At 40.7% G+C, this 18023-nt stretch overlaps 1 protein-coding gene across 5 annotated transcripts in view; it reads left to right on the plus strand.

Moving 5' to 3' along the window:
* The first annotated feature begins 662 nt into the window (after positions 1–662).
* Positions 663–18023, plus strand: part of CT55 (cancer/testis antigen 55) — a 42510-nt gene continuing 25149 nt past the window's right edge. For 2 of the 5 annotated variants that reach the window (XR_011446420.1, XM_070292002.1), the window contains exons 1-4: positions 663–980; positions 3915–4099; positions 6558–6702; positions 11909–12021. Coding sequence is in view for 2 of the 5 variants with exons in the window: in XM_070292002.1 (XP_070148103.1) it covers positions 890–980; positions 3915–4099; positions 6558–6702; positions 11909–12021 (534 nt within the window). In the remaining 3 variants the exon portion in view is untranslated. Of the gene's footprint in view, positions 981–3914; positions 4100–6557; positions 6703–11908; positions 12022–13190; positions 14316–18023 lie in introns of those variants that run through there. The other 3 variants (XR_011446419.1, XR_011446421.1, XM_070292001.1) reach the window with 2 other exon arrangements.

The following is an 18023-nucleotide window of genomic DNA, read 5'->3' on the forward strand; positions in this document are numbered from 1 at the left end:
ATGGTGCTACATCATTTGATCCTCCTCACTTAGCCACCCAGCTCACACTTTAAAATTGTCTCTCAGGACCATGAGTGCTTCGCTATAAAGCAGCAGTTGGCTCCAGTTTCCAAGCAGCTTTGTAGCTTTGCTCAGTCGTGTCCGACTCTTTGAGACTCTATCAACTGTAGCCCGCCAGGCTCCTCTGTCCATGGGATTTCCCAGGCAAAGAACAGTGGAGTGGGTTGCCATGCCCTCCTCTGTGTTTTGAGCCCCAAGCTGATGCAAAAGTTTGACTTTTCCACAATATCGACGGTATTGGTTTAACGTTGAACAGAAAACTGCTTAGAGCGGATCACGGAACCCTCTGTGGAGCGTGTGTAGGGGTGAGGAGGTGGTGCTGTTGGGGTGTGGGTGGGTGTAGGAGTTCTAGAGGCAAAGGAGGCTTCTACACCTGGAAGCGCGCCTCCATCCTCAGGGCAAGTTGTGGTGCCATCTTCCAAAACAGGCACCAGGCTCTCCCTGCCCAATGGGCGAATTCGTCTACCCTAACAGATGCAAAAAAGGATTAGACTGGAAGCGACTTCCGGCATGGGCTCCAGGTTTCCACCTTCATCTGTGATGGGAGGAGCCACGAAGTCCCGCCCACCAGCTCGCTACATCTCAGGACCCTCCTCCCAGGAGTCTACGCCCGGATTGGCTGGAGAGTGGGAACCGTAAAGTTCTTCGTAGAGCAGCCTCAGCCAAGTCCTGTGTGAGGGCCTTACTAGAAGTTGGGCGGTGCAGAGAGGCAGGCACTGCCTCTAGGCAGCTGCTGTGATCAGAGTGCGGCTTGGAGGCAGAGGATTAGACAGAAGCAAGCCTCGTGCCCAGTGTCACGCGGAGCCCAGGTCGCCCTGACTACAGGACTATGCTCCGGTTTATTTCCAGGGCTCTTGCCTTTTGGAGGAAGGTGGACTCGTCGGAAGCAGAGAGGGAGCAGCATCAGAGGCTCCTGGAAGGTACTCACCTCATCCCTTCCTTCCCCTTGAGTACTTAACGGTGCGTCCCACTCCTAGTTCTAGGCCGCATGAGCCCAGAGGGGCGCTGTGTGCCCCAGGCAGCGCCTCCATGTAGGGAGGGGCGTCCGAGTCCCTGAACACAACCCGGAGTCCCGAGTCTATAGTTAATATGTTGATTGAGAAGCTCCCTGGGGAGCTGTGCCCCACCCTTGCATTTCCCCAAATGCCTTTGGAATTTGTGCCTGTGTTATGCGACTGCCTTTCCATACTGGGCATCACCCTGAATTGAGGGTAAATCTGCTATGGTTTCACAAAAGCGCGTGTTTGGGGGCAAATGGACGAATCATACATCTGTCCCCTGTCGGAGGGCAGGGGCCGCGTTTAACTTGCTCACCTTTGTGCCCTAAAAACTTGCCCCAGATTCTGCCACTGAGGGGTGACTCGGGGAGCATTGAGAAGGCGTCATTCTGTTGCTGGGAATCCGTTAAAATGAAAACGTTTGCTGAGAGAGTGGAGTCCCTGCTCTGGTTGCTTTAATTCTCTTGTGTACTGAGTGCTTGTCTGTGGCCAACCACTGGGCTCAGGGGCTGAGGGGCATCCACGTGCTTTAATCTTCAAAAATCTCCCCGAGAGAAGTCGCAGGGTTGTCGATCCGTTGGACGGCGGGGTCAGAGAGACACAGGCAGGGAGGACCGGACACCAGCTGGTGTCACCCAGACTCCAGGCCCTGCAAACGCTTCCCGACCTCTGCGCTCCCGCCGCAGGCGCTTCATGCCATGGGAGTAAATCCACTGTGCGCTCGCGTAGGGTGGCAATTTGCCAGAGACGGCTCTTGAGCAGCATTATTGCTTCAGCAGGGCCCCGGCTTCCAGGTGCCCGAATCTCCCTGCAGCTTCTGCAGGAGTTTGAGCCCCAGAGAGGTGGCTGAGTCTTAGCGAAGTTTGCGATGGGAGGCTGCTGCTTAGCTTTTAGCTGACACTGCATCATCCATTAATTTCCCTCCCAAGGAACAACACAGGAATCTTTGACCAGTTATCATGTGCCTGAGTGGAAGCTGTCTCTCTTGTATTTCTCTTTTTTCAGTGCTATGATTTAAAATAATAAATGTGACTCCTCCCCTTTCTTTTTTCTTTTCTTTTTTTTTTCAAATTTTCAGGATTTTCTTGGGTTGTGATTCTATAATCTGTTATAATCAAGTTATTCCCTAGCCTTCCCCAGTCAGTTCACCCAAGTCTTTGGTCAAGCACCTAAGGCATTGTGGTTCATAGCATGGGTTCTGCAGGCTGACCTCTAGGTTCAGACCCCAAATTATGGCTTACTAGCTGTGATGGTTCACAAAAATAAAATAAAATAAAATAAACCCAAGTGATTCAGATGCACATTTGGGCTAGATTTAAATCCCTAGATCTCTTTATGTGCTTTGTCTGGTGAGTTGCTCAAGAATTTCCAGATCTGCTGTTCATGCTGTTGTTTATTACAGTAAAATTACATACCATAATTGATACATTAGACTGTCTAGATGTAGATACCACGATAGCAATTAACATATAAGCTCTAACTGGTGGGAGGCACTCACAGTTCTAAGCAGTTGATATGTATATGTCAGTTAATATTTATAACAACCTTTTCCCACCAGCTTTATTGAGACATAATTGACATATAAAATTGTAGTTTAAGGTGTAAAATGTGATGATTTGATATATGTATACATTGTGAAATGTTTACACAATAAGGCTAGTTAATGCCTCTATCGCCTGATAAAATTATCTTATTTTTTGTGGTGATGAGATAGACTGGAACCTGGGACCCAAGTTGCTGCAGTGTTTGCACCTGTATACACCTCTCCTTGAGCAACAAAATGCAAAGAAACTGGGACCAAAAATAACAGCATGCGGGTGCAGTTGGGGCAAATTCCAGACCCAAAAGATACAAAGAGACCAAAAGCACCCAACTGCCATTTTTGAAGAGCCTGGAGCACAAGCAGGGGGTTGGGAGCAAAAGCAGGGTACTGTGCTTGCCCCCTGCATGCATCACCAGAAGGGTGTGCAAACTCCCTAAGCCACCTTTTAGGCCTGACCCCTGGACACACAGTCCCATAAGGAGCCTGCTTGCCACCAGGCTCTGGGAGAAGTAAAGACGCCTGTTTGTTTCCTTAGCTACCCTCCCCCCATCCCCACCCCCAAGGGCCCCAGTAAAGCCTTGCCTGAATTTCTTGTCTGGCGTCTAGTCAATTTCAATTGATTAGGGAGGCCAAGATCCCTGGCCAGTAAGGTGAGACCATTTAAGATTCACCTTTGTGAATTCACATTGTCATTGCCCTGGTTTTACAGATGAAAACAAATTCAGAGAGGGTAAGAAATGAACCCCAGATTACACAGATTTAGGTAAGCGGGAAGAGCTGTGTGATTCGAAATCAGGTCAGGCTCCAGACTCAGCTTTCTTCACCTCAGAGCCCCACTGCCTTGGGCATGGAGCCAGTGTGCCAAACAGAAATAAATGGTGGAACCAGCATTTCAGTTTAAGTAATCTGCCTCCCAAATCCTGCACACTTTACCAGTATGTTCTACTCTCATTGTCATCTGTATCTTAAATCTAACCCAATTTATTTTTAGATTTAATTCATTTTCTGCTATATCTTCTTTTGGTATCACCTACGCATGCATGCTCAGCCGTGTCTGACTTTTTGCGACCCCATGAACTGTAGCCTGCCAGGCTCCTCTGTCCATGGGATTTTTCAACCTACTGGAGTAGGTTGCGTTTTCCTTCTCCAGATAATCTCGACCCAGGGATTGAACAGGCACCTCCTGAGTCTCTTGCATTGGCAGGCGGTTTCTTTACTACTGTGCCACCTGGGAAGCCCATCTTCCTCTGGTAGGGCTTCTTTATAATGTGTGTTTCCTTTGGAGAATAATGAAACCTTTACTCATTTCTTAGGTCACACCGAGTCAAAAACTGTGCAAGGAGTCGTGACAAAGTTCTGTAGTAACTATGGCTTGATCGATGAGTTGATCTACTTCAGCAGTGATGTTGTGACTGGCAATGTGCTTCTGAAAGTTGGGCAAAAGGTTACTGCAGTTGTGGAGGAAAATAAAACATCTCATGGATTGAAAGCAATCAAAGTAAGATAAGTTTGGGAACTGTCTTTTTTCCAACCTTGTTTCTATTTATTCAGCCTGTCTGAGCAGTGGTTAGGACTTGGTGCTTCCACAGCAAGGGGCCCAGTTTCAATCCCTGGTTGGGGAACTAAGATCCCAAAAGCCACTCAGAGTGGACAAATAAATAAACTCTAAAAAATAAGCTTTTTGCTTTTAGGATAATTTAAACCATTGTCAACGTATTTATATATTTATATATATTATGTGTTCCAACCAATTTTGTCTCCTACTGTAACTGAGTCCAAGCTCGTTCTACTCATCCCATGACAGGCCAGTAAGTCTAGAAAAAAGGTGTTGGGGCAAGGAAAATCGACTTTATTTGGAAGGCAAGCAAACCAAGAAGGTGGCAGACTAATGCCCTAAGGAACGATCGTAATTCAGAGTAGATTTCAAGTTTCTTTCATGCTAGGGAAGAGGGGGAGCAGTGTGCCTAATCCGCTCGTGGACATCCTTCTGATTGGTTGGTGATGAGGAACTGGGTGGTATTTCAGAAGTCGACATTGTTAACCTTATGGTTCCAACTGGTCTGAGGTCTATGTGCTGGTGGTCAGCATGCAATTAACTTCTGCCGGCTGGTGGGGGTTTCAGTATCTGCTGAAAAGCTTAAAGGATATGGCTCAATATTATCTATAGTCCTTGTGGAGGAACTGAAGGGCCCTGATTTATGGCTAAACAATTATTTCGTCTTACTTGACTGTTTTCCTTTCTGTGTTTTCTTACTTCTCTGATAAATTTGCTCTTTGGAAGTTGGAGAAGGCTTAGGAAGCTAAAGCTTTTCTACAAACAAGAGGCAGGGTGCAGGGAGTGGGGGACAGAGGGTCTGTTCCCAGGAAAGGCCCACAGGGTCCCACTTGGTTTCGCTATAAAGTATGGATTTTTGTTATATAACTTGGTTGATGGAAAACATTGAAATTTCCTTTGTGCCTTTCTTTCTTAAATGGTTAAGATATATGTTGTTATTATTAGTAGTAGTATCTCTATTATTTAGATAGCAGCTCTCAACTGAATGCTTAATATAAACTTTCTCTAAATTTGGAAAGTTTTATATACACAAAATAATACAGAAATAATTCTAATTCTAGGATGAAAAAGCAAAAATCCAAAAAAAGAAAAAAGAGAAAAAGCAAAAATCCCCTTTCATGCCCTCCTGGGCAACTTTTATTCCTTAGTCATGGTGCTTTTATGAATTGTTGACATACTTGTGATCATTTGAGGGTACATTAGTAATATATATATTATTAAATTTTCCTTCAAATAGTGCATAGATATTTATGCATAGTAAAAACATCTAGAGCAGGGTAAGTACCAGAATATAATATGGTCAGTGCTTATCTTTAGAAAGGTATTTATTGGGTTTACAGATTATGTGTAATTGGTTTTTGCTTTTTTCTTTTCTCTGCCTTGTATTTTTTGTACAATGAACGTGTATTATTAGTGTAATTAGCAAAGAAAAATATAAAGACCTTTTCATTTTCAATAATAAAACTTTTGAATGCCTCTCTGTTATAGATAAATTAAGTCCTAATTTGACTTGTCTTTTAGAGCTATGCCCCGCCCCCGCCTTTATTTTCCCAACTTTTTGTCATGTTTTATAGCACTCTCCCACCAAGTGCCATGATCTGAAATCTTATGATTTTCCTCCTTGTTCACTACTTTTCCATGTGTTTTCTCTCCTCCTTTGCTATCTCCCTTGTCCTCAGCCCTATTCTCATTTGCTAGTAAAATCTTTCTCTTCTTTCACAGCCTAGATCAAATCCCATTTTCTCCAAGAAATTGTCCTGTATTCTCTGAATCATAAATTCTTTCCTTACTGGGAATTCCCAAAAGCCAGTTTTTGCACATATTTTTACTATTTGTCATACTTGCTTTGAATTCATTATTTTTGCATTTTACTCTCCTTTGGTTACGAATTCATACAGGCAGGAATAGTATCTTTTATTTTTGCATCTAATATGGTCAGTGCATTTAGTTTGTTGGTGCACAAATAATGTTTTCAGACACATTTTTAGAAATATACGGCGGTATAATACAAAGTGTGAGCCCTCATTTAAACTATGGACTTTAATTAAATATAATTAATATTGATTCATCAATAGAACAAATGTACTAATTGAACAAATGCAAGATACTAGTAACAGGGGAAACTGCGAGTGCAGAAAAGGATATATGGGAAGCTCACAACTGAGTAACTGAACTGATGCTTAATTTTCCTAAACTGCTCTAAAACATTAAAATTAAAGATATATGAAGCTCAGGCATTATTTTGTCATCTCATGTCTATGATATGTTTGCTATGTAAAATATATTCAACACTGTTTGTTATAGCTATTTAAACTATTTCTTAAACAACAATGATTTAAGCATATGTTTCTGATTTTTAAATTTTTGTTATGTGTGAAGTAAATGTTTCTTCTTCTCGTAGGTGGATGCTTTCTGTGATAATAGCCATGGCGATGAACTGCCAGATTCCTGTACTAGAATCTCACTTGGCTATATGAACTCTCTGATAGAAGGTGTTGAGTTCATTCATCACACAGCTTACTTCTCTCTAGATGTTGTTTGTAAAGGTACAGTTTATATATATATACTTTTTTTATTAGATTGCTGAAATGTTCTTTTAATAAGCAGTGCAAAAGAGATTTTTGGAAATGCCAGATATATACACAAGATACTTTTCACAAAGACATTTCAAACATTGTAAATCATCTCTTCTTAAATGCTCCAACTTTGTCTTTTTTATTAATTAAACTTTTAATTTTATATTGGGGTATAGCTGATTAGCAATGTTGTGATAGTTTCAAGTGGACAGCAAAGGGACTCAGCCAGAAAAGTAAAAAATTTAAAATTAGGTTTTACCTATTTTTTAATTTTATAGATTGCATTTGAAGATGGTTATAGGCATCATTTCCAGGGTCAAATTTGTGACATGCTTAACACTAATTGGTAAGAGGATTTAATTACTTCTCCATTGTCCTCCACTCCAAGTGGAAGCTCTTTAATACTTGAGGTGTACTTTTGGAGTTGAAAATTATGTACAGCAAGGGACAGATGCGTTATATTTTTAAAAGTTCATCCTGTCATTTGTTGCATTCTCATTTATTAGATGGATTCACTAGTATTTGTGTAATTTTTCCATTCCTATAGGCATTGAATTTCTAATCTAACTGAAAAATATTATTCATACAAGTATACAGGGATAATGTGTTTTTTATTCTTCAAAAGCTTTAAAATAAGGTTTGGAAGTAGCCTTGTACCTTTCTGTTGGTTCACAAACTGGCCCTGTATGTGGAAAACAAGCAGAGACCTAGAAAGAGGCAGGCCACTCTAGATGGGTAGGGAGCAAGTTTAATAAGCAAGGGAGTTTAATGTATGAACCTCATTTTGAGTGCACAAGTAGGTCTATACCCTCCCCTGCCAGAATTTCAACACTTTATACAGAGTCCTTGACAGAGTTCAGTCACAAATACCACCCAAATGGTCTCAGTGATACCTTACTCTGTCAAGGCTGTGTCCTTGAAACGTGGGAACAGTAGGTGGAAAATGCATTCCAAGGACCATGGAAGAGAGGAGGAGCCTCCAAGTGCCCAGGTCCAGTTTGTGGGTCAACCATGGTTACGTCTTCTCAGTAACCTCCTCCAACACATTCCAAGAGTGTGTGTATGTGTGTGTCCATTAATTATCAGGTATAACATTTTGTTATTTTATGCCTAAAGCAATGATTTGCTGGTTTGTTGATGCTTTCTCAATTTATTAATTCAGCTCAAGATAGAGTGCTAGATATTGGCAAGACCAAGATAACTAAGACTTTACTAAACCCTGCCTGCAAAGAGCTGATAGTTCAATTGGGAGAGACTGACATTAAAAGAATGTTTTTTTTTTTACAAAAAAAAAAAAGAAAAAACACATTATTGAGTAGAGGAGACAGAATGATTGACTGCTATGGAGAGAACTGGGAAAGGCTGCCTGGGTGAGGTGCTTTCCCAGCTGGTCTCTGTACCCCTGCAACCCCCTGCCAGGCTGGATTTTGAAAGATGAATATAAGTAAAAATATTGCACCTAATTCCAAAGAGAAGTCCCCAAAAATGATTGTCTAGTGGCAACTAGGATCTTAAGACCCATTTAGTCAGAAATACTAATGCTAAGAGAAGAAGCCCCTTGGATTGCTAAGCTCCAAAGGCAATCTCTTGGTCCCTATATACCATGTCAATAGGAAGTCACCACCAATGGTAGCCCTTGCTAGGAGAATTCTTCTCAAGATGGGAAACACTTGAACATGTTGGTAATGCCAAAGGAATTAATTGAAAGTGAAGAAGAGAGCAGGAAGGACTGATAAAACACAGTCCCTGGTTGTAAAGAGAGGATGGGACTCAAAGCACAGCTGGAGGGATTTACTGTTGCAAAATAAATCGAGCGAATTGAAATAATAGACTGACTGGGGTGAACGAGCGGAGAAGGTGATGGCACCCCACTCCAGTACCCTTGCCTGGGAAATCCCATGGACGGAGGAGCCTGGTAGGCTACAGTCCATGGGGTCACTAAGAGTCGGACACGACTGAGCGATTTCACTTTCACTTTTCACTTTCATGCATTGGAGAAGGAAATGGCAACCCACTCCAGTGTTCTTGCTTGGAGAATCCCAGGGATGGGGGAGCCTGGTGGGCTGCCATCTATGGGGTCACACAGAGTTGGACACGACTGAAGCGACTTAACAGCAGCAGCAGCAGCGGGGGGAAAGAGAAAGTAGATGAAAAAAAGACTTGAGCACCTAACCAGTCATATTTAGAAATGTCAGAATAGCTGTTTTTAATCTGATTATAAAACCCAATGAAAATGATAAAAACTTGTTACAATTTAAAGCATAATAGGAATCTGCTGCTAAGTCGCTTCAGTCGTGTCCGACTCTGTGTGACCCCATAGACGGCAGCCCAACAGGCTTCCCCGTCCCTGGGATTCTCCAGGCAAGAATACTGGAATGGGCTGCCATTTCCTTCTCCAGTGCATGAAAGTGAAACGTGAAAGTGAAGTTGCTCAGTCGTGTCTGACTCCTAGTGACCCCATGGGCTGCAGCCCACCAAGCTCCTCCATCCATGGGATTTTCCAGGCAAGAGTACTGGAGTGGGGTGCCATTGCCTTCTCCAATAGGAATCTAAAAGAAGGAAAAATTGTGTTGATTTTTTTTGTTTTGTTCCACATCATGCTGAGTCCGTGTATGTTCTTTCCTGTTTCTGTTCATTCAACAGATACTTGAGTACCTCACTCTGTTCCAGGTACAGTTTTCAAAATACTTATATTCTAATGAGGTAGAAAGAGGTAGAACTCAGACAATATGCAAGTAAACCTCCCCCAGCCCCACTCCCAAAAGAGATACAGATTGTTTTCTGCTCTCCAGGACTTGAGGAAGGCATTGTGATAGTAAAACTGGGAGTAGAGTGAGGTGAGCTTTACTATCGACAGCAGGTTCCCGAAGGCCTCTCTGAGGAGGTGATACATGAGCTGAGACCTGAGGGAGACGAAGGAACCACCTGGGAAAAATATTTCACAGGGAAGAAATGTGAGAAAAGTCCTGATGTGGAAAAATGCTGGCATTGCCTCGGCAAAGAAGGAGGGGCAGGATGGCTGGAGCATCGTGAGTAGGCATCATATCTGTGTCAGCAGCTCAAGTTCGTTTGTTTTAGTTTTTTTTCAGAGTGTCTTCAGGTTTTTACAAATCCAAGTGCCTAAACAGTACCCTAATGCCTCTCCCCAGTCAACCCCCCGCCCCCATCTCCAAGGCAAAATACAGTTTTAAGTTTTTTTCCCCACCATATATTTAATTTGCTGGTCTAGAATTTTACAGATCTAATGAAATCAGGCATATATACTTCTTTGTTGAATACTTTTTTACTCAGAAGGGTATTTTTAGATTCGTCTATGTTGTTGCATGTGTCTGTAGCTCATTCTGTATATCACAGTTTCTCCATTTTCCTATTGAAGGTCATGTTGGCTTCTGTCAGCTTTTGGCTATTACAAATAAAGCTGCTAAAAAACATTCTTATACAAGTCTTTTTTGTGAACATATGGTTTTCTTTGTCTGGGCTAGATTCTTAGGACTAAGCTTGAAACTGCTGAATCATAGTTTCAGGATAATGATAAATCTAGGGAGCTATGGGTTGAAAAATTAGGCATGGTTTTACTGAAAAAAGTAGTTTCAATAAAGACCTTAAAGAGAAGCATAAAGAGGTGAGCTACACAGGGATTTATAGATCATATTAAGGATTTGGCCTTTTTGGGAGGGATGAACTTTGAACAATGATGTGATATGAAGTGAGTTATGTTTTAAGGTGTTCGCTTTGGCTGTCCTGCTGAGAATACGTTACATGGGACAGGGATGGATTTGGGAACACAAGTTAGGAATCTATTGCAATAGTCCTGGTGAGAGATGATGGAAACTTGGCTAAGATTGGTAGAAAGGAAGGCTGTAAGGATTGCTTTGATTTTAGAAATACTTTGAAGTTAGAAATCAAAGTATTGGCTGATGGACTGGACATTTGGTGTGAAGGAAAGTGGAGTCAGGAGTTACTCCTAAGTGTTTTGCTGAAACAATGGTAAGGGTAGAGTTTCCATTTTTGAGATACGGAAAGACCAAGGAGCAAAACTGGGTGCATGAGAAGACTAGGAAGAGCTCAGCTTTAGACATAATAATTTGAGTAAACTTTTGGATATATGAATCTGAAATTGGTTAGAGCTCCAGTTACTGGAATTATCAGCCTATGGATATTATAGAAAGCCACACAAAGGAAATGTGGAGAGAAAGAAGACAAGAGGTCCCTCGTGTGGTCTTTGGTCCTTCTAAAATTTGGTTGTGATGGAATCAAGGAGAACAAAGAAAGGGCTATGATGGAACTAAAAAATGCTGGATCATAGGGTACAGAAATGTTTAATTTTAATAGATATTGCCAGCTTTCTGGCAGAGAAGGCAATGGCACCCCACTCCAGTGCTCTTGCCTGGAAAATCCTATGGGCGGAGGAGCCTGGTAGGCTGCAGTCCATGGGGTCGCTAAGAGTCAGACACCACTGAGCGACTTCACTTTCACTTTTCACTTTCATGCATTGGAGAAGGAAATGGCAACCCACTCCAGTGTTCTTGCCTGGAGAATCCCAGGGACAGGGGAGCCTGGTGGGCTGCCGTCTATGGGGTCGCACAGAGTCGGACACGACTGAAGCGACACAGCAGCAGCAGCAGCAGCAGCAGCAGCCAGCTTTCTGAAGTGATTGTATCAAGTTTCACTTTCAGTAGCAGCATTTGATAATTCTATTGGCTTTAAATGCTCCATGGTACATTTGGGCACTGTGACTCGCTTTTAACTTTTGTAAAATCTGTAAAGATTTGTTGACAGTTGAAAAATGTAAATTATATAGAGCTCATCGTTGGTCCAAAATACTTGAGAAAATTGTTTCTTCCTGTAGCAATATGTTCTTCTCCTATCAGTTCAGTTCAGTCACTCAGTTGTGTCTGACTGTGACCCCATGGGCTGCAGGCTTCCCTGTCCATCACCAACTCACAGCTTGAAGTCAGGAGAGAGAATCAATGCCTAAAAGATTATAAACTTCCTTTCTGACGGGAAGACAGGTTACCTGTTTTTAAATGTTTAAATGTTTTTAAATGTTTAAAATGGAACTTCAATATCATAGAATCTACTTTAGGGTATTCCAGCATCAGAGTAACTTGTGAAATTTCACATGAAAACATTGTGAGATAATTCCAACTTGATTTCTCTCCCTGGTGGGTTTTAGATTTTGAGCCTTATCAGGGTGACCGAGTAGAAGTTGTATTTTCCATCCAGCCAGACACACAAAGCAGAAAGGCCCTCTCAGTGAAGCCTCTGAGACACAAGCACGTGCACAAGGTAATTCATCTGATGTTGCCCTTGTTTGTTTTGACTTAGCCTGTTCGTGGTGATAATTTGCTGCTTTGGATTCTATTGGTTGGCTTGGAAAACCTAAAAGAAAATACATTCTTTGCCAAAGAGTTTATTTTTTATTGAAAAGGTGGTGCTTCTGAAAGGAAATAAAAAATAATATAGAAGACATATATAATTAAGATCTAAATTATACAGTTTATATGAGAGGTATTAAAATGTTGAGAGCAACAGAACAGGAAACAAATCATGTTCAGGGAATTGCTGGGGAAGAATGAATGGCATGGGTGAAAGGACTAGATCTTACAGTAAACGCTTGGTGCGGTTCGGGTCCTGGAGACTAATAGAAATTCAGTTTGCAGGCTTTCCCTGGTGGCTCAGCTGGTAAAGAATCCACCTGCAATGCGGGAGACCTGGGTTTGATCCCTGAGTTGGGACGATCCCCTGGAGGAGGGAAAGGCTACCCACTCCAGTACTCTGGCCTGGAGAATTCCATGGACTGTATAGTCCACGGGGTCGCAAAGAGTCGGATATGACTAAGCGGCATTCACTTTCACTTTTCACAGATGAAGCTTGAAATGCGACAGAGGAAGTGGGGGAAATGATGTTCTGTTTACCACCACATTCCTTTCTTACTCAATCCTTTTCACTCTCACTGCTGTAACTGTGGAGGTTAATGGACAGAGTATGTTATATTTAGAGCAGGATTTCTAATACTAGACTTGAATCCACAGAGATTCTGACTGAATTGATGTGAGATGGGGTCTTGGCATGAGTAGTTTTACAAAGCGCTCCACTCTGGTGTCTCAAATGTGCCAGCCATGTTGGGAATCACTGATTTGGAGTGACCTACAGATTAAATCCAGGCTTCCCAGGTGACTCAGTGGTAAAGAATCCGCCTGCCAATGTAGGAGACACTGGTTCGATCCCTGGGTCAGGAAGATTCCCCTGGAGAAGGAAATGGCAACCCACTCCAGTATTCTTGCCTGGAGAATCCTATGGACAGAGGAGCCTGGAGCACTGCAGTCCATGGAGTTGCAAAGAGTCAGATAGGACTTAGCGACTAAACAACAGATTAAATCCTGAGTGAGGAGATGCAGACCTTGTGAAAGTACAGGAGTCTTTTACATAAACATTTGCATTATTTGTAATTACAGGTCTGCATTACTAGCCTGCAGGGAAGAAATGGGGTGCTAGATGATACTATCTTTTTCACCTTGGAATCTCTGAAACTTCCTGATGGCTACATACCTCGAGTATCTGACATGGTCGATGCAGTCGTGGTGGAGAGTGTTCAGTCCTGCTATGTTTGGAGAGCAATTTCTATGACTCTAGTGAAAAGGGGGTAATAAGAAAGCAACGTTTTTATTCCCTGTGCATCTTTTCTTCTCTTGGCAATAAACGGCTTGGTTTAAATGTGTTCTGGAAAAAAAAATAGCTTAGTAAACCTCAACAGTTAATTCAAAGACAACCTTTAAAATCCTCTGTGGTCTAGCTAAATGGAATGCATCTTCTGAAGGGTGTTTAGCATTTTAAATTATGGATTAAAGGCATTTTCATCTTCATCCCTTGTAATAATTTATGTTCATGATATTCTGTTTTTAGTGGATGTGTTTATTTTTAAAAATTAATCTACATTCTGTGATTTTTTTCACCTTTCAGTGTTTCTAATCCAAGAAATGTTTCTTTAGAACTCATGTGCTTGTGGTCCAGCGGGACTACCATCTAGTGGTTAGTTCCCCACTTTATGTGGGTAGTTGGAGTCAATATTTTCTAGATTTTAGATAGTCACCCATTGGTCCACTTCAGAAAGAGTGATTGACTTCTAGGTGCTAGGGTTATAACCTTGAACACAATGGCCAAAATTCTGTGCCCTGATGGAACTTGTGTTCTGTGAATGTCCACCTGGCTTCCTGACCTATGGACTCTGCAGATAGAAAGGGGCCAGTGGGTGCTGCTGTGGCTCCAGATCCCTAGGAAAGTGGTTATTCCAAAGCAGCACCACACATTGTGGGAATTCCAGAAAAGTCCACCACTGGACTTGAAAGATGCATGGGCCTTGGCTTCTGCCAGCTCCCTACTGAATTCTCCTGTTTGGTTGACATAGAAGACTGTTCTTGGAGAGTGACAGCACACAGCTCATCTGAATCCAGCCTGCAGCTGGAGCCAAACTCAGACAACTCATACCTGCAACATGGCTCCCTAGACAAGAACTGACAAACCCTAGCTCATGAGCAATGTGCAGAATTGTAAATGTACAAATAAATGCTTGTTATCATAGACCACTGAGTTTGGGACATTATTGTTGCTATAGCTAATACAGACTTTTAACAAATAAATGACCCTCACTAATATACCCAGACACATGCACACACTATCTGCTCTGCACTGGTTCATCATCAGGCTTGACTAAAACAAGAACAGGAAAATTATGACTAGGAGTCTATGCAGGGTGTAAAGCATGATTATTAACTATAACACTAGATGATGGGCAGTTGGATAGTAATTTTGTCTTTGAATTTAAACCAGGCTGCTACTATTGGCTGCACTGCTCCAGGCTTTTTAATAAAGCCATTATACAACATATTTCAGTTTTCCTGCAAAATTATTTTACTTTTTTAAAAAGGTAGGATAATAGCACAATACAATAGCAAATAGAACTGCTACCACCTTCATGATCTCAATTTCTGGCTTAGAGAAACCTCAGGTCTTATCTAGAATATGTTTTTTCTTCACAGTCAATAAGATAATGGCACTTAAACATATTATAGTTCCCTCTCCTATTTAGCCAGGGGATTTTTATTGCTGTAATGCGTCCCACTTCTTAAGAGCTTTTGGGAAACAAAACTTTTAAAGGTGAGATTTTACCATACAGACTTTTGGGTGACATTGATAAGCATCTACAAAAGAGAAAATTACATTGATATACTGCCATTTGTTAGTGATTGAACTGGTCTAGTATCTGTGATTTCATTAAAATATATCTGATGGCACTTAAGCATTATTGTAAGATAAGAACATAAATGCATTCTAAATGAGTTGTTCATGAAATCTAGAGTCCTCTCCACTGTGCAGGGAGTCTTTCTTATAGGAAAATTACATTTCTTGTTCTTATATGGGTTGGTAGAGGAAAAAAACTTTCCTCTACTCTCTTATGTTCTGTAACTGGGACGTAGAAATTAGACTGATAAAAGCAAGATTAACAGGAGAAAATGCATGCAAACTTATTTTAATTATATGTGCACAAAGGTTTGACAGAAAGGAAGTGAAAAATCCAGGAAGCTGTTAGACTTGACAGCTTATATACCGTGGAAACAAAAGGAGATAAATTATGAAGAAGTGACTGGACAAAGGAAAGTTGGGGAGGGGTGTTGGGCTTCTAGGGGCAGTATATTGGAGGAAGGTAAATATATGGGAAATTATAAAGCTATTTAAATTATAAAGGGTATTTCAGTAAGGAGTTCTTTTCTGTGTGTGCAGTAAATTGGAGGAAGGTAAATATATGGGAAATTATAAAGATATTTAATTATAAAGGGTATTTCAGTAAGGAGTGCTTTTCTGTGTGTGCAGTAAATTGGAGGAAGGTAAATATATGGGAAATTATAAAGATATTTAATTATAAAGGGTATTTCAGTAAGGAGTTCTTTTCTGTGTGTGCAGACTCATCTCAATGCCATGTTTCATGTCCAGTGATAAGGGTTGTTTTCCTCCTCCTAGTACTAGAGGAGAAGGGATACCTTCGAGAGGAAAAATTATGTCCTACTTTAGGCACATAGGCGAAAGGCAAAGAGCTCTTCCTGTATTTGCTTTTTCTCAATTGCCTGAAACTCAAAATAATTCTTGGGATTCCCAAGTGGCTCAGTGGTAAAGAATCCACCTGCCAATGCAGGAGATGCAGGTTTTGGGAAGATCCCCTGGAGGAGGAAATGGCAACCCACTTCAGTATTCTTGCCTGGGAAATCCCATGGACAGAGTAGCCTGAAGGGCTACAGTTCATGGAGTTGCAAAGAATCGGTCACACTTGAGCACACACACACACACAAAATAATTCTTATGCCAAAGTGGCATATTGGAGTGGCATGTTCTCATCCCCTTCAGGTTTGTAGAATTTTAAACCTGGAAAAGGCTTTGTAAACTCTCTAATGTAGTATATCTTAAACTTTTGTGAATCATTAATGACTTTGAGAATGCAGTGAAACCTATAAACCACCTCCCTAGAAACAATTTCAAATAAAATTTAGTGTATAATTACATAGAGTTCAGACTCTCCTGAAACATGTCTATGGACACCTTATGAGTCTCAAAATGATTCTCAGAAAATGAGAATCAGTTTTCCCTCTCCTTGTCTAGTTAATGCTCCAGTGTCCTATGGGCTTAGTGGCAGCCAAAAAGAAAATGAGAGCCTGGGTGATTGCATGATTACTGTTTAATTCATTAACTTGCTTTCAATTAATTTTTAATTTTTTACTATAAAAATTCAAACATTCATAATTTTTAAAAGTTAAGTTTAACGAGCTTCCTGGATCTGTTCCCCAGATTCAATAATTGTCAACATTTGACCACCTTGTTTCATTTATCCCTCCCTTGATTTTTTTTCTTTCTTTTTTGAAAATCAATTAAAAATTTTTAATTGAATAAATTTGACATGTATCATCATTCAAGTTTAAGATTCTATACATTTAGAACTTTTAATGTATGTGACTATATTTTATCACATTATACAACTATAGTACAATATTGTTTGTATTCATTATACTGTGCATTAAATCTATATGGCTTATTTACTACCTGTTATAAGTTTGTACCCTTAAACACCATCACTCTTAACCCCCTTCCATTCCGTCATATCCACAGTTTTACTGTTTTCCACAAGTTTCACTCTTCTAGATTCTAGATTCTATATATAAGTGATACCATACCATAGCTGTCTTTCTCTCTCTGGCTTAATCTCACTTAGCATAATGTGCTCAAAGCCATCCATGCTGTCACAAATGGAAAGATAACTTCCTCTACCATGGTTGAATAATATTCCATTGTATATACATACCACATATTTTTTATCCATTCATCTGCTGATGAACATTTGGCTTCTTTTGACAAAGTATTTCACAACAAATCCAGGACATTATGTTATTTTACTCATGAACACTGCATTATGCATCACTTAGTCATAAGCATATGCCATATCCCAATTAATAGTGATTCCCTGGCCAATTAATAGAAATCACCTAATATCATTTAAGTCCCAAGTTTATATTCAAATTTCTCTTGTTTTGTTCAAATGAAGATCCAAGTAACACCCACATAGTTACTTTGCTTTTTGCCTCTCTTTCATTCATTCAGTCATTTGCTCCTGACACCCCTTTTTATTGATTTGGTTTTAGAATGAGTTTTTTTTCCTTCCAATTAAAAATGAATAAAAATTTTAAAAAAGGAATGAGATTTTTATTCTTAAAGAATCTCCCACATTCTGAGTTTGACCAGTTATTTCTTTATGCCATCATGTTATTTTTCCTCTATTCCATGTTATCATAAAAGCTGGGAATTAGAGATAATATATATGTAAAATAGTGCAAAACATAAAAGAGGAGCAAGAGTCTGAGAATTAATTCTGTCACCTCATTGAGAGTGAGAAACATATTTTCTTATCCAAAAAAAAAAAAGCTATGACCAACCTAGACAGCATATTAAAAGCAGAGACATTACTTTGCTGACAAAGGTCCATCTAGTCAAAGCTGTGGTTTTTCCAGTAGTCATATATGAATGTGACAGTTGGACCATAAAGAAAACTGAGCGCCAAAGAATTGATGCTCAAGTATTCTTGCCTGGAGAAATGCCATGGACAGAGGATCCTGGTGGGTTACAGTCTGTAGGGTCGCAAAAGAGTTGGGATGTGATTGAAGGGACTGAGCACAGCACAGCACATTCTTTATTTGGGACGGAATAAGAATATCCCTTCCTATTCATTGGCACAAACAATTTCAACTTCT

This window comes from Ovis canadensis, chromosome X (genome assembly GCF_042477335.2).
Source record: "Ovis canadensis isolate MfBH-ARS-UI-01 breed Bighorn chromosome X, ARS-UI_OviCan_v2, whole genome shotgun sequence".
Classification (NCBI taxonomy): Eukaryota; Metazoa; Chordata; class Mammalia; order Artiodactyla; family Bovidae; genus Ovis; species Ovis canadensis.